This window comes from Podarcis melisellensis (assembly GCF_964234715.1).
Source record: "Podarcis melisellensis genome assembly, chromosome: 6".
Taxonomy (NCBI): domain Eukaryota; kingdom Metazoa; phylum Chordata; class Lepidosauria; order Squamata; family Lacertidae; genus Podarcis; species Podarcis melisellensis.
The window spans coordinates 41,749,887-41,772,772 of record NC_138538.1 but is presented as its reverse complement, the minus strand read 5'-3'; the positions used below and the strand labels follow the sequence as shown (position 1 = coordinate 41,772,772).

At 45.2% G+C, this 22,886-nt stretch overlaps 1 protein-coding gene across 4 annotated transcripts in view; it reads right to left on the bottom strand.

Moving 5' to 3' along the window:
* ETNK2 (ethanolamine kinase 2) overlaps positions 1-22,886 on the bottom strand; it is a 25,844-nt gene extending 2,958 nt beyond the window's left edge. For 2 of the 4 annotated variants that reach the window (XM_081914572.1, XM_081914574.1), the window contains exons 1-7: positions 22,296-22,886; positions 13,657-13,916; positions 11,177-11,314; positions 9,555-9,703; positions 9,072-9,155; positions 5,241-5,434; positions 4,312-4,385 (exon numbers count right to left, since the gene is read on the bottom strand). In XM_081914572.1, coding sequence (XP_081770698.1) covers positions 4,312-4,385; positions 5,241-5,434; positions 9,072-9,155; positions 9,555-9,703; positions 11,177-11,314; positions 13,657-13,916; positions 22,296-22,646 — 1,250 coding nt within the window. In that variant the 5' untranslated portion in view covers positions 22,647-22,886. Of the gene's footprint in view, positions 1-304; positions 2,146-3,424; positions 3,743-4,311; positions 4,386-5,240; positions 5,435-9,071; positions 9,156-9,554; positions 9,704-11,176; positions 11,315-13,656; positions 13,917-22,295 lie in introns of those variants that run through there. The other 2 variants (XM_081914573.1, XM_081914575.1) reach the window with 2 other exon arrangements.

The window sequence follows — 22,886 nt, the reverse complement described above, 5'->3', positions numbered from 1 at the left end:
TATGGAATAATAAAAATCCATTTTCATGCTTGTAAATTGATAGTAGTTGATATACCAAAAGGCTACTCGGAATCCTTCATTCTGGAACATGAGTGGTTTGGCTTCTGGTTCTATGAGGGTTCGGACAGATGCATAAAACGTTTTGGGTTTTCTTTCCCCCTGTGGGATGGACCCAGTGCCTGCCTTCACTTTCCAAAGGGCATGTATCTTTAATCCTGGGTTTCCCCCCACCAATTTGGTTCCTCCTCTATGCTTCTAGTGGGCTACCTGTGTTTAGAGCATTGCTTATACAAACACAACCAGCCTGTTTGTTTTAAGCTGCAAAACTTCTGGGGAGAGGGGACTTGACCCTCAAGGCAAAATTGGTGCTTGTGGATGAAAGCGCAGCAAGTGTGCATTTCTCAGAGAAGTGGCTCCAGTTTTTATGAAGTCTGGACTGTGCCTGAAGCTCCCACACTGCAGTGGCATCACATTTACTCCAAAAAGAACTTCTGCACACTGTGATCTAGTGGACCAAACACTGAGATGGACACATGGAAATATGTGTGACAGCTAAAAATCACCTCAAATGTTGAAATATTCTAGAATAAGGGAAGGGATTAGAAAAACAGGGGTGGCCAGAAAAACTGTGGCCAGGATGCAGCTTATGGAGTCTCCCTGTTGAGACAGCAGCCTCCACATTGATCCTTTCTCTGGTATAGGACAGAAATCACATAGAACTTGATTTTGTGAAGGTCTCATTTCCTAAAGTGCACCAAGCAACCTAGTAGTTAGAAATCACTTCTACATTCACATTTCGGCAGCACGCATGTGCTGCTGACCAGGGGGTTGGGGTTGGAGACAGAGCAGCTTGGGAAGGCATTGCTCCTTGCTTGTGAAAGTACGGTTTTTGCCCAACAGGGTGCAAATGGAAGGACCAGTTTGCATCACCATTCCATTCATTCATGATTCCTCCCACCTCCAGTGTCTCCACTGAAGTCATTCCTGGGACAACAGATATGAAGACAGCAGAACACAGCAAGTGGAAACCCACGAATCTTGCCTATCAGCAAGATTGCTATATTTGCTGCTCATGGATCTGATCGTAGGCAAGATCTTGGAACTGTCTTCTTCACCCGTTGCATTGCAGTCTCTCAGATACAAATTCCCATATGGTTGACCTTCTTTAAAAGATCAAGTGCTTGCAAAAGCAAGTAAATGAGAGAAAATTCAAGAATAGTAAAACCCACATTCCTAAATGAGAAACTCTGCATGGGTGACAGGGTATTCTGGGAAGCTTCAGTGAAATTTCAATCTTTCCTTGGGGAACCTGGGGTCTTCCAGATGTTGCTGAATTCCCAATTCCCATCAGCCCCAGGCTGCATAGCCAGTGATCAGGAATGGCAGGAGTTGTAGTCCCAAATCTGGATGATCACTGGTTCCCCTCCCCTGCTTAGTGCAAAGGACTGATTTGGAAAGCTTTGGGTTCTCACCAGTGGCCAGTCTTAGACCAAAACTCAGTAGACTTCAGTCCCTACCCTGCTCCCCATAGTTCTGCTTTTGTGACAAATTGGGACTGCCCCCTACTTTGGCAGAGTAGCATCTACAGGGCACTTAATGACCTCCCTTGAAATCAATTCTACCTTAACTATACCAGTGCAGAGAAACCACAGGAAATTGAATCCTAGGAGCAGTAGGCTGTAGGTAAGGAAGTTAATTAAAACAGCACAGCAATTAAAAGACTGCAGGAGGCTGGTTGGTTCTGTCAAAATACATATTCAGTGAAAATCTGATCACTGGGGATATGAAAGTACCTAACTAAGCAGTGAGGACATCATGAGGAAGTGAGGGATCTGTAGTTCCTGATTCTATTAATGGTTCACTAAGCAAAATAATATCCCAAGGGACAGGGGGTGGCATACAGACAGCTTCTCATGTTTGATAGATTCCTGATTCTCACTCTGCCTCTCCCTATCCATGTTTCTCCATCCTTGGGGCAAAGCCGGAGCCATGTTCCCATTCTGACTGGAGAACCAGTAGGAGGTGTGTACGTAGGTTTGGTCCTCTCGTAAAGGAACCCAAGAGGCCTGCTTGTGAGGCACAGCACCATGTGAGCTGATCACAGTTCATAAGGAATGTTTCAAGTTGGTTCCAGTTTTTCACCATCTAGGGACAATAAGGTATATTGACATATAAAGTAAAACAGGATGCTAAAGGGGTGGTAGAGGAGGCCAGGAAGAGCATTTGAGCATCTCTTGGGCTTGTCTAATCTACACGTTGCCCTACCGCTGAACTGGCACTGCCACTGAGTCAGTCTGTCTTTTATTTGGGCCATTAACAGCACCATGTCTGCACAGAAGTCAGTCCTGTTGAATTCAAAGGAGCATATTCCCAGGCAAATGGGGTTTAGGATTGCAGCCTCAATTGTTTAGTGTAGTGTGTATTCCTCAGGCAGCTTTTGGGGTCAAAAGGTCCATCGTTAGACTTGACTAGTGCAATTGTCTTCTCTGCTGGACTGGCATCGATTTCATTTGCCTGCTTTTGTGATCTAATCTCATGGAGAAGGAACATGTCGTTTCACATTCTCTAAATACTGAATGGCACAAAGTCCTGCTCAAGGGTGATGTCACATAGAACTGACAAACACAGCAGTGGGAAGGAGGCAAAGGACTGGGGGACTTGTCCCACCCCCAGCCATCATGATGGCCGAGTATTTGGTAAACCTGGTATATCCATGTTTTTTTGCCAACATTACTGTGTTTCCTCCCACCATGCTGATGCACATTGGCCCGTTTTGAAGCAGTGTAGCTTAAATTGTACATGCATACCCCACCTGATGGATACTGTATCTCCAGTAACCTATAGTAAGACTTGCAACGTAGACAACCCATTTGCCAGCTGATGAATTAGGCAGCAGCTGTATTAAAGTTGTACGGTCTGGGGCTTTCCTGCTGCCTCAATATCTTTAAAGAGATCATCGCAGGGCATTGCAAGATATCTTCCAAGCTCTCCCATCTCAATCTCTTGAAAGAAATTGAGGAGTGGGAGGTCTGAGAGGGACTCAAGCTATTCTTATCAGTGTAGTATAGAGATGTTACCACCCCTCTCTTCAAACTTTAGCCCAAGGTCAAAATAACAGAATGCCGTGGTTTGCTGAGACTGCAATCCTAGACAAACTCACCCGGCACAAGTTCCATTGAACTCAGTGGGGCTTAACTTCTGAGCAGACATGCACAGGACTGAACTGTTAAAAGCCCTTTGCCTAGCCATTCCTCCCAGCCAAGGAACAGAGGGGATTCCATCCAGTACAGACCTTCAAGGCTATGCAAGTCTCTAAGCCAACCCCTTCTACCCACTCCTTAAGCCCAGAAGCCCTTGAAGCATTCCTTAATCCCCCAGACTCTGTGAATGCAATCTCTTGCCAGCAGCCATGTCCTAACATCACCTTCTGAAAGCAACATGTGGCAGATAATCCATGGATGGCACAGCCATGTTCCAGGGGCTTGGTTTAATTTTTGGCTTCAAAAAAGGTGTGCTTTTCTTTTCCATCCCCCGTTTCATGATGTCTGACCGCTCAGCATTGAAGCAACTGCAGGAGGAGGAGGACGGGTGGGGGGGGGCAGGTGCTCTACACCCAGAGAAAATAAGTATGGGATCTTGAGGACCAGAAGACAGTTTGGGGTCTTAACCTCACTTGGACATTTTGAAGGATGTCACTGCAGGTTTTGCTTTAAAGTACTGTTTAAATCTTATGTCTGCATACCTGCAGAGAAGGGAAAGAGACAGAGACTTGTTAAAGACGTTCTAGTTATATGAATCCACTCTAGTTCATCAGTGCCTTATGACTGTTATTTGCGGGTGCTCATAGCACCATGCCTTTACATTTTCTCTCTCTCACACACACAAACACAAACACACACACCACTTGGTCCTCCCCCCGCCATTCACATTGATAAGAATCCCCCTTACATCTCTATTCACACCCTAATATATGGATCTATCTCACCCAGTGCTCACAGTATTTTAGGTGCTTTGTACGTTACAGTGACTGTGCTATAGGGAATGTGCCAGACTGGGAGTGGGGGAGATGCAATTCGACTCCACTCAGCCACGAAGATCACACAGTGACCTTGGGTCACTCAACAGCTTATGCCAATATCAAATCAAAATGGAGGACAGATCGTCACTGGCAACTCCCGTGGCACAAAACCACCAATTTTAAAATGGTATATTGCTTCAGAATCATCCTTGCCCCAGGGAGAAATGACACCCACAAGCATCCCTCTTATCTCCCTTAAATTTCCTTTACCAATGCAAATAAATCACACTCACCTGGCAAAATTAAAGTCTATGGTAGAGAACTGGGCTTGAATCAGGCCCCAGCAAGCCCACAGGAAATGAGAGGCCTGTGAAAAAAGAGAATTATCAAGGACACATATTTGGGATTGCCTAAGTAAGAATGAGTGAAAGTGTGAGTGAAGACAAGCATACAAATTTAAAAGCTGTGAAGGTGATGTGAAAATCCACTCACTGCATTCAGTAGAAGTACATGTGCTTCTGTCTTGGGCCAAGCTATGAAAACTGACCCAGCATGGATAGCTCAGTTGGTTAGAGTGTGGTACTGATAACGCAAAGGTTGCAGGTTTGATCCCCATATGGGACAGCTGCATATTCCTTCCAACTCTACAATTCAATGATTCTAAGACTCTGCAAGTGTAATGTATGGCTTCGTTTGAACCAGGAAAAATCCAGCTGCTAAATGCACATATTGACTTGTTCCTGTGACATCCCCAGCACAATCATCTTCTGCAAACACTAGAGCGATTTTTTTCAACAGTTTTTCAAAGAATTCCACTTGTCATTAAAAATATCGGAGCAATTTTGCAACAACAGCACATAAAACCATACAATTAAAACCATACAAAAAGTTTGAGAGAGACAGCAGTTAACCATTGTGGAAAGATGTAGTCTTAATTGCCTGCATTAAGCCTGATGGGGAAAAAAATCAGCAGGCGTTTAAATGGAAGAATTCATTGTGGAGGAAACAGACCTTTGGTGGTACAAGAAGATGAAAAAGACTGCAGAGAAAAAATTGTGAAAAGAGAGAGGTGAACCATTAACAGGGAGTGATGCAGCTCTCTTGAGTTGACAAAATGTAAAAGTGGTCCTCAGAGTTATGTGAACTGTGTGCTATCAGTGTCCAGTGTCTGCAATATTCTCTCCCTCTTTCCTTGCACTTTCTTCGTGATGCACATACTCACTAAAGCAAACTGGTTCACTTGCACATAGAGGCTCTCCAGCTCTTCTTCAGACACATCTCCACTCTCTCCTCTGCTTTTGCTTCCTCCCCCCAGGTCCTCCTGGCCTAGTTTTTTGTAGGCCTGCAGGTAGTGCCTCAACCACTGCAGTTGGATCTCTTTGGAGGGGTACAGGCTGTAGTCCACCTCGTTCAGTCCTGGAGCAGGAGAAGGCAATTGACAGAACATGACATGGGACAGTATGGACCGCTCAGTGGATTCAGGAAAGCTAAGCCTCAAGAACAATGGTGGCAAGCACAGTGAGGTCACAGGGACACTTTTGAGGGATGCTAAGAGTTGTTTGCACTGCTGGGTCACCTGGCAGTTGAACTGGCTTACATAGTTTCAAGCTGAACTGCTTTTTTAAAAGCTGCAGGTGTTAAGGTTAAAATGGAAGAAACAAACATGTTTGGAGAAGGAAATACTAACTCTCCCTATAGCTGTGTTATGTCTTGGCAGAAGTGTTTGGTCCTTGTGCTCTCATTTCCCTCAAGCTTTTGGTGTTGGCGCTGACCTTTAAAGCTCCAAATGGCCTCTGCCCAATATACCTGAAGGAGCGTCTTCACCCCCATTGTTCAGCCTGGATACTGAGGTCCAGTGCCGTGGGCCTTCTGGCGGTTCCCTCCCTGCAAGAAGCAAAGTTACAGGGAACCAGGCAAAGGACTTTCTCGGCAGTGTTGCCTGCCCTGTGGAACACCGTTCCATCAGATGTCAAAGAAATAAACAACTATATAACATTTAGAAGACATCTGAAGGCAGCCCTGTTTAGGGAAGTTTTTACTGACTGATGTTTTAATGTATTTTTAATCTTTTGTTGGAAGCCGCCCAGAGTGGCTGGGGAAACCCAGCCAGATGGGTAGGGTAGAAATAATAAAATTATTGTTGTTGTTTTCTCCCCTATGCTTGGTACAAACAGTGGTTGAGTATTAAGTGAGTATTTCAATCTGGCTCACATCTGTTTTGTTTTGTAGAAATGCCATCAATGGTGCTCATCATGCCTATCAAATTAATATTTGTACCTCACCTTTTTGTCTAATGAGCTCAAGGTGGTGCACATGGTTCTCTTCCTCATTTTATCTCCACAACAATCCTGTGAGGTAGGTTAGACTGAGAGGCAATGACTGGCCCTAGATCACTCAGTGAGCTTCATGGCTGAGAGTGGAATTTGAACCCTAGTGTCCCAGGTCCTAGTCTGACACTCTAACCACTAAGCTGCACTGGCTCTCCTGTCTTTGTGGTTGAAAACAGGAAATAGCACAACCACTGCCTTATTATTTTTATCCCCCCCATTGAATTCAAATTGTAGTACAATAAAAAATACAGTCATACCTTGGAAGTCGAATGGAATTGGTTCCAGAAGTCCGTTCGACTTCCAAAACGTTTGAAAACCAAAGCGCGATTTCTGATTGGCTGCAGGAAGCTCCTGCAGCCAATCGGAAGCCGAGTAAGCCCCGCTGGATGTTCAGCTTCCAAAAATAGTTTGCAAACCGGAACAGTCACTTCTGGGTTGGTGGTGTTCCGGAGCCAAAACATTCAAGAACTAAGCTGGTCGAAAACCAAGGTACGACTGTATAAGAAATAAAAGAAGCAATAAACATACAATTGTAAAGTCACAGTATGTTTAGCACAGCTCATTACAATTGCTATAACAGGCAGAAAAATAATTAATTGGGCCACCAAGACCCTCAGCAATTTCCCCCTGGTTCATGGTGGGAGAAAGTTTGGGAAACACTGATTTACTGTATTTGTAGACAGCCAATACCCTCCGCACAGTGGGCTACAGCACATCAACAAAATACAAGCTTCCAATTCCACAATTTTAAATAGCAGTTACAAACAACAACTTCAAAATAACAGCCGCATATTATTATTGTCTCTGATTCTTGCTGTCCCCTTCTGAAACTCTTCCAGTTTGACCCTGTTTGGCTTTTATGATCCTCATGGAAACAGAATGCAAGCTGAGATGAGAGCAGATGTAATTAGCCACACAATGATTTCCTGTCTTACATAAAAGCTCAGTTAGCAGAGAATTAATAGAGAGACCTGGATAATTACATGCAGGTCCTTCCAAAGGAGCTTGCTTCTAATCCATCCTCTGAATCAGAATTACGGGGTGGGGTGGAAATAATCTTTTAACAATCCAAAAGTACTAATTTTGCCATACGTTAGTACGGCTAGCCTTGTTTGCCAGAAGTTTGCCATTTTTAAAACAGAGGATGCATAACTTTCTAGCACAAAAAGCATCCACATAATATAAGAGAGCATCAGTACTATTCAAGACTGAACTTCCAGAAAGAAAGATGGCGGAGGCAGCTGTGATGTGTTTGTTTGTTTTTTCTTTCTTTTTCCCTGCCAGCAAACGGTTAACGAATGACAGCCTCTGATTGGCCGGGGTTCCAGGAGAGGGGGTTGAAAAGGAGAGGATTTTGAGAGACAGTTTATAGGTTGGGATAGAGGTTGGGAGAATGTTATTGTTGGTTTAGTCGTGTCCGACTCTTTGTGACCCCGTGGACCAGAGTTGGGAGAATAGGTTGGGAGATAGGGAGTGAGAGGAGAGAGAGTTGGTTCTGGGTAGAAACATCCACTCTGAGGAATATATCACAAGCTAGAGAAAGGAGTTTCTGAGCTTAGTGTGAAGGACAGTGTGTGGTGTCCTGTAAGAGTGATAGGCCAGGAATTAACTGGGAGGCTGAGCCAGGAGAAGTAGAAGCTGTGAAAATACAATCTACTTAGGACTCATTCCAGTCAGTAGGGGAGAGATTCTTCTACATTGAGAAGACTCCCAAACCAGTTAAGAGGGGTGTGGTGATTCCTGGGTCTGTTACCTGGAGTACCTCAGGAGTAGGGTTGTCAAAGGGGTGTGTAACTGACAGGAAGTACCACCTTGTTTAAGAACCAAAGTATTAAGCGGCAACAGCTGTGCAACAACTGAGAAAGAACTGAAGTGGAATAACATTAGAATCTGAAGTATCCTATGTTTTACCCACTTTGTGTCAAAGTATAGGGAGTGGTCAGCCTACCCAAATAACCTGCAGGATTCAGTTAGCAAGCCCTACCGGTCTAAACCCATACAATGACTTTTGATAGCACAGCGGGGATTTCTCTCTGCCTCCTCCCATCAGGCTCCCCCAAATGGTCTCAGGGTGTGTTGGGGGAACTCCAGAATAGCACACAGGGGAAGGAGAATGCAGATCTTTGCATCAGGCAAGCAGATATGCGTGCGCTGACAGAGTGATGTGCTTAGTGCTACGCTTAATTCTTCCCTATACTGTCCTGGGAACAATAAAGGTGTAGATTTGCTTTATTTCTTTGACAGCCCTTCTGTAAGATTATGAAAGGAGTTTAAATAAGTGGGTCCCAGTAATTTAATATATTAGACAAAAGCATTAGGCCTTAAAGGAGCAGAAGTAGTTCGTGTTACTATGAAATTAGTAAGAAAACAGATTGTGTGGGAAAGGAATGAACATCTCGATGGCGTAGACCTTTCAGACCTATGGAACAGTAAGATGTTTCTCTTGTTTTCTGGAGGGAAATTTATTGGATCACAGGTAGGCAGGTAGGCAATTCCTTTTCATGCATAAACTTAATTACTAGTGCTTGATAATGTCTGTAATAATACGATTATTTGCAAATCAGTTTTTAAAAAGCTTCAGCTTATGCCTCTGAAGACAGGTAAAAAGGAATTGAATGGCTATTTTCTGCTTCCATGAAGAATAAGAATGAGAAGAGAAAGCGAGATGGAAGAAGGCAGGGAAAGGGGGGGCAGAGACAGCACCAAAGGTGAGTTTAACTCACCTGCAAATTCGTTAAAATGATTCCCAATGTCATATGCTTGATAGTTGTAACCAGTGTATTCATAATCTATGAACCGGACGTGACCTGAAAAAGCAATGAGAGAGATAGTTAGGATTCTTGGGCAGAGTGGGTTGTATCCCACTAAGTTCTACTCAGAGTAGAACCACTGGAATTAATGGACTTAAGGCAGTCGTGTCCACTATTTTCAACAGGTCCAGTGTGAGTATGATTAACACTGTTAGACCCAGTGTCTCTTCAAAGAAACAGGAGAGCTTCTCTGGCATTTGCATTTTGATATTTTTTCTCATTATTAGGTCCTGAGTACTTTGCAAAGCATTAAGTATTTATTACTCCAAAAAATATGTTTTCAGGACCCACTCAATTCCTGTGACTGCAGCTTGTCTTAAGTGTTTTTAATTTCAGAGTTTAAAATAGTTGTGACCCCCCCTCCCAACTCGGTAACCTGCTGGTTAGGCAACAAACCTTCTGCCTTGTTGTAGATAATGTTCTTGCTCAAAAGGTCATTGTGGCAAAAGACTATTGGAGATCGAAGCTGGGAGAGATGTTCTTTCATCCACCGAATCTCTTCTTCTAACACCTCTAGGCTGGGAATGTGCACTTCCTGATGGAGACTTAGGAAGGAAAAGAAAAGGAAGCCACATGCAGATGCTAAACCTTTCTTAGTGCAAGGGATGAGTTTTCTAAAACTGGTAAAACAGGGTTTTCTTATTCTGGAGAAAGATTTTCCTAGGACAGAGACGGAGAACTTGTGGTCCCCTAGATGTTGCTGGACTTCACTCCCATTGGCCCCAGCCAGCATGATGAATAGATCTACTAGAATTGAATCCTGTATTAGGGCCAGTGATCACCAGCAGTAAAACATCAAACCCCCAAATGACCAAAATGAGACTGTATTACTAGTGTAGAGCTTCCTTACTTGGACAAACATTGTTATACAGTCCTGAAACTTTAAACTGATATTACTAACATAAAATCTCTCTGAAGGATCAGATCATCTCCGAAGGGACTCTTTGCAGCTTCTGCATGAAATCCAAGGAGGTTCTCCTTGTAGAAACAGAAAATTATTTTATGAGCTCAACTGCCTTTATTCTACTTCACTCTTTAATTTACTTGCACACTCAAGAGATTGATTATAAGCTAGTGCAGCCTGAAAGCAGCTATTTAGGGCTCTTGATTCACCTCGGTTTCATCATGGTACATGTTACTGCAAACAGGACAATCCATAGAATTCAATGCAAGCCTACAGTGACTTCACACTGTGACACAAGGGTGGACAAGTTTGCATGCCTGAAATACTCTGATTCTGAACTGCTCTCTTCCTGCTCACTAAACCCTGTTACCTTTTCAGCTTCCAACATCTCCTCTCTTCTCCCTTTCATTGTCATCCTACCACCAATCCCCTGGCTCTGAGCCTTCTTTCCCTAGGGGTTCCGGGGTTCCCCATGGGGGTTCCCTAGCTGGTGCCTCCCACCACTCCTCTGCATCCAGCCAGTCCATGACACCCGCAAAATTTGGAAAACCTGTGGTTTAGCTACTTAGACTCAAACCAAATGATGAATAGGCTTCTGAAGAAGCAGGAGGGTCTCCTCCTGTTGCTGTGACCAGCTCCCCTCCCCATAAGTCTCCCAGAGCCTGCAGAGGTATGAAGAGGGCATAGGAGAGTCAGACAAGGTGTCAGAGTCTCAGATTGCTTAGGAAGGACCAGGGGGAGGAAACGACTTAAAGAGCTTTGGGATAAAGAGTTAATTCTACTGACACCTTGTGCGTTATTGCTGACCTGCTCCTGACAGTGGGTGTTGAATAGGCTGAGTTTTTGAAACCAGGCAGAATTGTCTCCCCCTTTATAGTTTATAGCTACAAGAACCATTAGTTGCATCCTTTTGGCTGTGAAGTTTTAGTGGCAAAGTCTAGGATCCATTTATGACTTTGCCACTCTGCTCTGTGTTTGTGTTCTTAAAATTAGTTCCAGTGACTTCTCTCTATTACAGTTCTTGTGTCGTATACTTGAAATAACTACAACATAGCAGGCCAAAGCTACCGGATAATGAATACCTTTATTAGACATTAACTCTTGATTTCCTTACCCAGAATTAGATGCCTTTCTTGGAAACTCTGTTTTCACAATGTTAAAGTACTTGTGCAGTCTATGCCATAGGCAAGGCTTGGGGAGGCTTCCATTGGTGTGAATCCTGTGCATTTTAGCCATTTCATGGGCTACTAGCCTAAAATAAATCACAAAAGTAGAGCTGTTCAGTAGCCACACACTGCTTTTAGTGGAAGCTATGGCAGCCTCTAGAAAACAGCAAAACCTGGATAAAAACATGCAGCCAAACACCCACTTAAAATCCAGTCTGGCATGTGAATTCAACTTCATGTAATTTGGTATCTTAACTTTAAACATGTTCCATGGTTTTCCCTGCTAGAAATCTAAAATGTTTCTACCGAATCCTCTGTAAATTGGAGCAGCTTCAAACATCATTTACTCCCCTTAACCCACCTTCAATATATATAAGATGGTAGAACATAGTCTACCACAGCCTTCCTAAACCTTGTGCCCTCCAGATGTTGCTGGACAACATATGTCATCATCCCTGACCACTGTCTGAGGCTGATGGGAGCTGTGGTCCAAAACATTTGGAAGGCATCAAATTGGCGAAGGCTCGTCTAGTGACTTCTCAGAAACAGAACACTGAGTTGGATCCAGATCTAGTCATGCTGAGAGAAGTGGCGTAGGAAGGGGGATATGGGGGGTGCGGTCTGCCCCATGTGTCATCACTGAGGGGGGTGACAAAATGGCCAAAATATGTGCCTGGTCCATGGGGTCACGAAGAGTTGGACATGATTAAATGACTAAACAACAACAACAATGTGTTTTTAAAATAATTTTTTAAAAATTGGGCTCATGGCACTTTTTTAAAAAACAACAACTCCCGCACCCACTGTACCCCCTTCTTATGCTACTGGTAGTTAGGTGAGGTGGGGGGCACTGGGCGCCACACCGTGGGGCCTGCAGCATGCCTGAGCCACGTGTCTCTCCTTAGGGGGAGGCAGTGGGCAGATTGCCTGCAAGCTCCATGTTGCTTTTTTGAGCAGCGGGGGCTTGCGTCTGCCCACCGTCTCAGCTGCCCTACACCTGAGAGGGAGGCTGCGGAGAGGCTCTATGCAGCGTGCCCTGCCTTGGCTCACCCCGCCCCCATAGATGGCTCACTGCCCCCGGCTGCAGGATGCACACGTAGCACCGGGCACCTGAGCTGCTAGCTACGTCACTGGCTGAGAGTAGGCCTATTGAAATCAATGCGTCTTCAGTTAGTTGTGACTATCAACTCCTATTGATTTCCATGGGTCTGCTCTAAGCATGAATAAGCCTGGATCCAACCCACTGTAGCAAAGGGCTACAACAACAAAGATTTCACTTTTCACTTTTTCTTTTTTGCGAAAGAAGAACATCGCTCAAGTTTAGGGTAAGATTTGTAGTTCCATTCCTAGGGAATAATGAACAAAGGGTGCCTTTCACATCTTAACAGTTCTCCTCTGGTTAAGCTATCACAGGAATTCTACTGACTGCTTATTCTGATTTCAAACATGTTGCTACCTCTAAGCCTAGATTGTGGGCAACTGAGACTGCGCTATTGGTTCGCTGTCAAACTGGATAATCCATGATACAATTAGACATTACACCACTTACCTACCTATAGGGGATCTGTACAGTGAAAAGTCATACCTCTTGTGGTCTATAAACCATGTGAAATTGCCATTAACATGGCTCAAACTGACAGTAATTTCCCTGATGCCTTCAGTCTTCTTTGCCTGCCAGTAGAGTTGCATTTCTTATTAAATGGAGGCAAAGTGGGAGAATAATTCTTGGTTCCCAAAGTGTGCAATTCCCTAGATTTCTGTCGATTCTAAATCTACAAAAGTCCAATCACCTTCTGGATACAGGACTTTGCTGAATGTGTCAAGCAGGGGAAGTTTCTTGCTCTGCTGGCTCTGGCTTACTATACTTCCAGGAAACTCAGCAAGAATATGTAAGTTCCCTTTCACCATTCATTGATGTTCAGCATATCTACACTGTGACAGCTATGTGAGAAAAAACAGGATGCTACTACATCATAGAATTATTATTTCCCCCCTAGTCCTCTCCTCTGTCTGTGAGGTCAGCCAAAGGACACAAAACTCATGATGTGTCACAGATTTCTCTCTGGTCAAGGCTACTGCCAGATCTTGTGTTCCTTCAATAGAAAGACCTACCTTTGGCCACAGCTAGTCTGGTCAGTGACCCAGGCTTGTAGTTTAGTTCTCCTAGATGAACTACAAGCTGTAAACCTTAGAATAAACCCTGGTTGCAACTCATGGTTGGAAAGCTAAGCCACAAGACTGGGTTTGGGTAATATGTTAAACCAAACCATGACTCATTACAGCAGCAGAACAACTTGGGAGGAGCCAAGCACCCACAAAACTCTTCGTATGTCCACCAAGTGTAGGAACTCCTTCTGACAGAGAAGCAATAGGTCTTTGTTTAGAGTAGGAAATACACAACCCCCCACCTCCCATTCCACACACACACCTGAATATATTTGGCTGTCGTATATGTTCTGGTCCCAAGGCCTTCCCTGGCATGAACTCGTAGCAATAGCCATTTTCGAAGGTGCAATAGAGACTAGGGGCACAGCTGTGGTCTTGAAGCACTTGGAAGTTCCTCAGCTCATTAGCACGGTCCACAATAAGCTCTGTCTTCCTGCCATAGACCCTCACCAGGACTGCATCCCCCATGTTCTCAGCTGTGAAGCAAGCCATGAGCTTGTTGGTGATGCCTTCAGTGAAGAGCTAAGTGAGGAATAGATAGAGAGGAAGTGGTTAGGTCATGGTGTAGCAGTGTCTAGAGGGGTAGCTGTGTTGGTCTATGGCAGCAACAACGACAAAGGGGTGGCACCGTAAAGACTAACCATATTTATTATGACACAATTTTTGGTGGCCCAGAGTCCGTTTCATTACAGCACCAAGCGTAATTCTTAACAAAATAATAAATGAACCCAATCCTGACATTGCAAATGCACTAGCGCAAATATTTAGTCGGATACTACCCACCATGAAAAGAAAACCTATTAATAGCCTATAATACTAAATAAAAAGGCCAAGTATTGTTCTTATTTTTATTAAGTATTATTATTTTCTAGGAATAAAGTACAGATTCCATGTTTTGTGAAGAATGACACTTGTGTTTGCTTTGCCAAAAGTGCATGGAAAGAATATGTAGCTCTCAGTTTCACATGTCCTTGATATCTAGAAATTGTTTGCGGAGCCACAGATTCTGAAACAAATAATACTACTGATCATCTATTTAGAAGTGGGGCATGTGGTACAACAGACCTATCCTTCCAAACATGGCCATTGCTGTTGTTTACCGGGATGGGGCTTGGAATGGAGCAGGACAGTGGTGAGGGTCAGGGCAGTGCAATTGCACCAGCAGAGCCACCACCGTCAATGTAGCAGCCCTGCCAAGGCAACTGCGTGGCCACCCCACGACACCAGTCACTTCTTCAACTTTGCTTGGTTCCACCATTCAAAAGTTCTCCCTGTATGTCTTGTCTTTCCACAATTGTGTGCATTTGATCCTCAAGCTCTGGGTAGATAGAATAAAATTCAAAATGAAGCAATTACCAATTTTCTATGATGTCGTTTCATTAGGTATTTCCTTAAAGTTCACTTTCTAAGCAAGTTCACCTCCATATGAAATGAAATGAAATAAAATGCAGTGCAAAACAGTCTTGTGAAATCTCAAACCTGTATGGATAGGTACGGTATTAGGAAGATGATCATATCTTGAAACCATGGCAATATATGCCACAGGACAGCTCATTTACACTATTCATCAGCAAGCATCTTGTTCAGGTTGTGTGCTGGAAACCAACACAGTGTAATAATGGTTATTAAGAGTTTTGAATTAAGACCAGGGACAGCAAGGTTCAAATCCCCACTCAGCTAGGCTACCTTACACCAGTCTCTCTCTCTCCTCTTTCTCTGCTGTACCAAACTCACAGGGTTGTTGTGAGGATAAAATGGGAGAGAGGAAGATAAAAAATAGCTAAATGCAAAGGGTGGTGGGAAGAGAGAAATCAGGTTGGCAGGGCTGAGCCACAGTAAGATGCATATTTGTGATGTGAACTCTTTGGCATAAGGAATCTATCTTAGATACTTTTTAGTATGCATGAGAGTCAGCAAAAGAGCTGCTGTACGAAAAGGGTGGAAATGAGATGCTGATGTCACATGCTTGAGTAGTGCTGTAGTACCAGATGAAAGAAAAGATGGGTTTTAGGATATCGCAGTGAGGAGCAGTTGTACTCTGATGACAACAGAGATGATGCAAGTGTAATTTTAATATTATAACTGGGTGGACCAATTAAAAAATGATAAATAGGTTCAAAAGATTTGTAATCCAGCTTGGTTTTAGAAGGCACCAAGGCTTACTGCATCTGAGCATCAATTTAGATTAAGTTCCTATGCTGGGAAAAGAAAAGTGGATCCACGAAGAAGCCAGATTTCATAACGACTCTGCATATGCCCAGTCACTTTCCCCCCTTGCCCAGGCACTGCATTATGCCAGTGCTGAGTGGACTGTCCTAATAGCTCACAACAAGTACAAACTGGGACTGTGGACATCTCTGTTCGACCTGCATGAGGGAAAACTCTGCAAAAGCAGAATTGTGGTCATGAAGGATTATTTAAAACAACCCTTGGGATACAAGCTCCATGAAATCATGGTGGGAAAGCAAAGCTGTGCAATGTAAAGAAAAAAGACAAAAGTGCCTAAGTTGTGAGGAAAGCATCACTGTAGGGCAGGCAGCCTGGTGTCTTCCAGATGTTCCCAGTCAGCTTGGTCAGGGATGATGGGAGTTGTAGTCTAAAACATTTGGAGGGCAGCAGCTAGGGGAAGGAGAGGGTGGAGAGTAAATCATGTGTGTGTATGCTTTATGGTTTGAATTGATCCTGACATTATAAATAAAATAGTTAACAACTACGGAAGCTTTTGTTTGGACCACCTCTGAATTTTATTTCCCTGAAGCACCAAAAGCCATTGGTCAGCAGCTCACCTGGAGCACAGGTGCTCCACCTGGCCACGCCCTCACTGCTCCTGGACAATGTAAAGACTGGTCACAGTCATCTTCCAGGGAATAAGGAGTGTGCAGCCAAACAAAGGACCATCCAACTGCTTTGGACTTTCTTCTACTTATTATTATTTTTAAGTCAAGTGGCACAAAAATTACATTTGATAAATAAACTTCCAACACTCAGGGGACTACAATAGGATAAAGGTTGATGCGACTTAATAAGATCTGGGGCACTTGGGAAGGATATGTTTACTACTTAAGAGCCATGCCGAAGAGGGTAGAAGGAGCCCAAGGGTAAGTGCATTTGATTTATTTTTATTGCATGCCACCTTGAGGATCATTTTGAATTGAAATGAAAGAATGGATTAAGTGGTGGAACACTTGACAGCAGTGCAAATGCCTCCCCAATTCAGAGAAACACCCCTGAATTAGCACAACAAGTTTAATACTGAACAACTTAGGACCCAAAGACATAAACAAGCTGTGAGATGTGTGGCGTTGGGAGGGCCTGATCAATGGAGATGTCTCTGATGAGGACGCGTCCCTCGTTGCTTTGACGGCTCCTCACAGATGGACAAAGGGTTTTGTTTTGTCTTCTCCCTGGCACTTGGCTGCCTGCCTCAGCATATGGAATTCTCCCTTTTCCCAGGCTCAAAAAACAAGCTCTTGGACTTGTGTGTGCCCTCTGTGCTCCTTTGTACATGCTCATGAGGTCATTTCTAACAGGGCAGCATTAGATCCTCAGTACCTTCAGCACATCTATACATGCATCTGCTTTGGCCTTAGTGAACTGTGCACAGGGATCTGGGTTTACCTTGAACCAAGCTCATAAAGGTTTGACCTGTTTTCATATCTGCCTGGGCTCAGTCAGTCTTCAGAGGCACAATATATGAAAAAGCTGCTTGTGTCTTCTCCACATCCCAGGATGCTAAGAAAGAGGCAAGGCTTCAGTGAGGAGAAGGGAGCTGGGCTAAGTTGGGAAGACCTTAAGACTGATCATTATTGGGAAGCAGTGGCAGTTTCCATCTAAAAAGATCAGGGTGGAGGAAGGGGAGAGCAGTTCCTTGCCAAAAGAATGCCTCAAGCAGCCACCTCTCTATATATTTTTGCAACTGTATTTCTATGTGACCTCCATGCTGATGACATGAACTTTGGTTGTGCTTTCAATTTTTATTCTTTATTTTTGCTATAAAGCTTATGGAGAATATTTCCTGTGGACCTTAATAGGATTACTGGCACTTATCCCCACAACACTTTCCTTGCATTCCATCGTGTGAATTTTAGCTGCTTAATGGTTAATCCTCAATAACCCTCTGCAAATAGGACCCACTTCGTTGTGTAACCTGCACCCTTCCCCTCCCCCCCCCCAGTATCTTTAGGGTCCTCGCTGGTGCCATAGCACTGGGCCAGATCTGGAGAAGTGGGCCTAGCATGCTGTACCACCCATGGCAGTGGTATGAGCGATGGCCGGAAGGGCAAGCAGGGGGAGGGACTTTTGCAAACCTGTTCCTCCTCCCAAGCTTGATGAAGCAAGAACTGTGGTCAGTCAGAGATGTGGGTAAGTAGAAGCAGAAGGCTGGTTCCACACTGCTTTCCCCAAGATGAGGGAGTGGGCAAAACCCTTTCCCAGCAACCCAAAACTATGCAGCAGCTTGCAGCAGAGGCACTCCTCCAGTCTGTTCAACATATCCTAGGTGTGACGAGGAGAGATCATGGGTAACATCCAATGCACTCTTTCCATCAGCACCAAGATTTACACTTGTGCAATGGAACTTCCCCTCTCCTCCCCCTACATGTGCCTCCTGCCCTCCCCAAATCTGCCACAGAGGGTTTGGGAGCAACCCCAGAACAGATTTAGGGGACATCAAGAGTGAGGAAAGGGGAGAAAGTTCCATTGTGCAAGCATAAATCCCTGTGCTAAGGGAACAAGTTGCCTAGCACTGCTTTGGATGTCAGGATCTGGGTGTTCTATGTATACAGGTATGTCAAGCACAAAGCTCAAAATATGGAGGAAAATACAGGAAATATCCTCAAGCTCCATTTGCTAATTTCAGCCAAAGTAAGGCTCCCTTGTAGCTTTCCAAAACAGTCCCTAAGAGGACTGTCACCTAAGGGGGTTGGGCTCCTATGCCCCTTCCCCTATAAACTGAGCAACCCTATAAGATACAGACGGAATCTCTGCCCCAGAGAACTTGCAGCCTCATTTGAAGCCTCATTCTTTCCCGGCTGTTTGCGGATGACCTTTACCATTCATTTCCACACAGCTTTTTCTGTTTGATTACACTTGACAATTTATAAATTTGTAATGATCCTTCTGTCACTGACTCCCCACACTTCCTGGGAATCTGCTTGCTGAAGGCACCCGGCCAAATTGGGCATGCAAACAAATATAACAGATCCGTCTCTCTTCCTTTCAAACCCACGTTATCCTTTCCATTTGTGAGAACCCTCCAAACACACATTTGAGGTTACCTTATCCTTTTTGAGGGGTGCACAGAGAAGGGAATGGCCTGCACAGATTGCCTTTGAGCCCTTTATGGATGGAATTGGTGCTCATTGCACTCTTTCACCAACACGGGGCTGAATATTAGGCGGCAATGCAACTGTTTGGGGGTCTGAATTGAGAGGAAACATCCCTCTCCCTGCTTCTGCCTGCTCAGCTGGCCTGCCTCCAGCTACTGCTGACAGAGTGATGCCAACCTGCCAAATGGGCAGGAGGGCAGAAAGCGTGTCAGTGGTATTCCTACCAGTGGAGACTAGCAAAAGGCCCCCAAATGGACAGGGTGTGACTTAGCCAACCTAAGATTGGTTTGATCCCAAGCTCTCACAGCCTGCACCAACCACCACAGGGCCTGATTACTGTGCCAGTCTGGAGCTGGCACAGGGATCAGGCTCAATCTGCCTGCGCCCCCTTCTGACGCCATAAGTGGCTGGAGCTGCAGCTGCAGTGCTTCCTCTGCAGAGCCTCAGAGGCAGTAATAGTAAATCTGGATGTCTGCACCCATTTGCATCTTGGTGAATTTTCTTTTAATTGGTATTTATTTCCTTCCTTTATTTATACCCCACTTCTCCTCCAAGGAGCAGAAGGAAGCAGCCACAGCTACTCCTAGCTCCATTTCCTCCCTCAAAACAACCTTGAGAGGTAGGCTAAGCTGAGAGACAGGGACTGGTTCAGTGGATTTCATGGTCGGGTGGAGATTTGAACTGTGGGCTTCCTAACCACTATACTACACTGGTAGTAGTATAATCAGCCTCCTCAGCAGTGGTGTAGTAAAGCAGGTATGAAACCCCAGCATTCATTTCACAGCATGGATGATGATGATGTCGCCTCCTGGAGTGCTATTTGCCAATCCTCTATATGTCAAATATATAAGCTTTTCTCAAACAGAAAGCCACCAAACAAGCCCTCAGCAAAGGAAAAGGTTAGCATGCATGGCAAAGGGTTAAACTGCCACTTTGGGGGAGAAAAATTCAAATATCTCTTTACTGAGACACAAAATGTGTCAACAAAATAACATGCTAGCTTCTGAGCCAATCAAAACTCTTCCATTAGACTGGATATTAAGCAAAGGTGTGTTGGAGGAGAGGAATGAAGGGGGAAAGCAAAGGAGGAAAGCTGGCTTGACACTGAGCCATGATGCCTGCATTAAGTCCATATGCAAACCATAGTCTTAGAATGGGTGGGGCCGTGGGGGCTGCAATGAAGAGCAATTGCATGTCAGAATCGCCATGAAACTGCTAGCAAAATTATGTCAAAAAGGTGGAAGACCAAAAAACAGTTAAGATCTCTTTCCAGTCAGATGCATGAAAGTTAGCAGGGACATCCTGGAAGTTTGCAATGACCTGGTCCAGGATATGAAACTGTTCAGATTCAAATGTTCATGTCATTTGCAAAGTGGGGCATGAATCACACAAACACACACAATTCTTCTTCAGCTCAGATTACAATATACAAAGGGTGTGTCGCTCCCAGTCCCATGGCATTGTGAATGCAGTAACAACAACAGCCCATGTCCCAAGTATATTGGGAAATGGAAGCCTCTCAGCAAGATTTGCAGCTTATGACCATTGCCACCAGGTAGATTAAAAGGGAAGGGCTAATGGGGCAGAACTCTGGGAGTGTGTGTGTGTGGGGGGGAGTCTTTACATTTCTGGAACTGAGCTGGGAAATGCCTCAATTGGCTAGGCACAATTCCAAAGTGAGTTTGCCTGCCACTACTTGAAAGATAGAAAGGAAAGTGCTGAATATTGCTTATTTTATTTATTGCCATTATATCCCACCTTTCCTCCAAGGAGCTCAGCCTCAAAACAACCCTGTAAGGTTGGTTAAGCTGAGAGACAGTGAGTAGCACAAGATAACCCAGTGAGCTTTAGGGCTAAGTGGGGATTTGAAGTTTGGTCCCCCAGGTCCTGGAAACACAATACTCTAACCACTACATGGCACTGGCTCTCACTCTTCTGCCTCACCCTTGGGCAGAAACAGTTTGGCAGAAAGATCCTCCCTTACGCTACACAAGGGAATACTGAATAGCTGCTTATTTTCTTCTCAGCAGAAAGGCAAAGCGAAGAGGAACAGAGTTTCTCTGTACCTTATTGAAGTGGGGGTACAACCATGACATTCAACTACACTTCAGGAATGTGGGAATAAACTCCTGTTCTTTTGAAAAGACAGGTGCAAACACACTTTGAAGTACGTAAACTCCTTGCCTAAGAGATTGGGGGATGATCAAAGCCCTCATGAAAGCACACCAGAGCATGATGTTAGTAAGGTATTGCCCTGCTTCTTCAGAAGGTGTGTCAAATGAAATGAACACAGCTTTCCCATTTTCACCAGAACAGATTGCCCAGCATCCCAATTTTATTCAGGGAAAGTGATGGGAGTCACTAGGTTCACCTGAACAAAGTTGCACTTGTGGACATGGAGGAAGTATGCACCATTATATTCTTTGAGCCAGGGACTGTATGTTCCCCTGAGCACCAACAGAGCATAAACAGGGAATGGTAGGGTAAATATTTTTTCCACCTGGAAAAAAATACAAAACCAGTGCATGGCTACCTATGAATATTTTTGGAAGCTAAATGTTTGCATTACAATATAGGCTGGTGTGAACTCCAGTGGAATTCCTTCAGGAATTTTATTCTATACAGACTCTCCTGTTGGGGGGAAACTCAAAGCTATAAAAGGGCCAGGCAGCTTTCATTTGGAATCTTGTTTCATTTGGAAGGACAGGAAATGCTTCTTGCATTTGAGTTCATCTCAGCCTATATTGTAATGCAAAGGGAAGCTTGCTAAATGTTTATACCTAGCCATGCCCTAGGGCTCTGTAGGATTGTCTTTTCCACCTATGGAGTCATGCCCCACAACTGGGAAACAGGGCAATTCATTCCATTTCTGAATTACAGATGTGAAAACTGAGTCAGAAATTCCTTGGCCTGGGCAGACACAGAGACTGCCAGATCTCTCTGCTCCAAACACTGGATGCACCCACTGCCTCTCACTAAGTGGTCTTCAAGCCTCAAAACAAGAAAGCAATGCTGAGTATGGGGTGTGTCACCTGGGGATCAATTCATTATAACCACTCAGAGCATTTTTTGAGGGGCATGGGAAGTTCCACCTTGTGTTTAGAAACCTGGAAGGGCAGAATGACAGGTTCAAGACTGCAGCCTTGGGATCCATGTGGATTAAGCGCCTCCTTCGGTACTCCCAACTATTGACAAGGATTCTAATTCTTGCTTGACCCAGAACCATGCACGGAAAGGGTGAGGTGACTATAATAAGGCAGCATTGGGGTGGTTCTGGCAAGGGCTAACCTCCATCAAATGATCTTGTTACCCATAAGGGAGAACAATGCCGGCTCCATCCTAGTACCGAATGGTTCTCATCCCCAAACCAGCCTCGACCTGTTGAATGTTCCAAATTCAGGCTGGGGGCTGAAGCGCCCTTTGTGCCAAGCCTCCCGCCCCAGACGCCCCTCCTGGATGACTCCCCTCCAAACCCAAGCGTCACACCCCCAGCTACCCCGAGGAGAGAGAGTGTTTGGGTTTCTTTCTTTCTTTCTTTGGCCAGAAAACTCCGTGCTCTTCTGGCGTTCGGTACCTTGGTCTTAACTCGCTCGGTCTCCCATTGTGGTCTCAGCTTTCGGATCAGCTGCAGAGCCCCCGGCAGGACGTTGGTCTCATCCACTGCAATGCCGACACGCTGGATGGCCCGGTAGCTGGTGGAGACGCGCGGCGGCGGTGGTGGTGGCGGCGGCTGCTGCTGCTTCTGCTGCTCGTCCTCGTCCACTCCTTCCTCCATGCCCCGGAGGCAGCCCGGCCACAGCGCGGCTCTCTTCAGGTGCGCGGCGGTGGCGGCGGGCGAGTTGGGAAAGCGGAAGGAAGGCGAGCGCAGCCTGCGCCAGCAACTCCACCCCCTCCGCGACTGGAGGAGGCCGGCGAGGGAGCCCATGTGGAGGGGCTGGGAAGGGGCTGGCCGGGGAGGAGCCGGCCCCGCTCGGAATCCATGAGTCACTCGCCCGCCCGCTCCGCCCCCCGCTCCGAGGTCGGAGTGGAACAGCCGGCGCGGCCCGTATTGTGATGTCACAAGGAGGGGGTCGTTCGCCAGCTCGAGCCGGGGAGAGATGCATTGGCCAGGGCAAGGGAGCAGGAGCGCGCCTCCTCCAAGGATGCTGCTGCGGATGCTGCAATC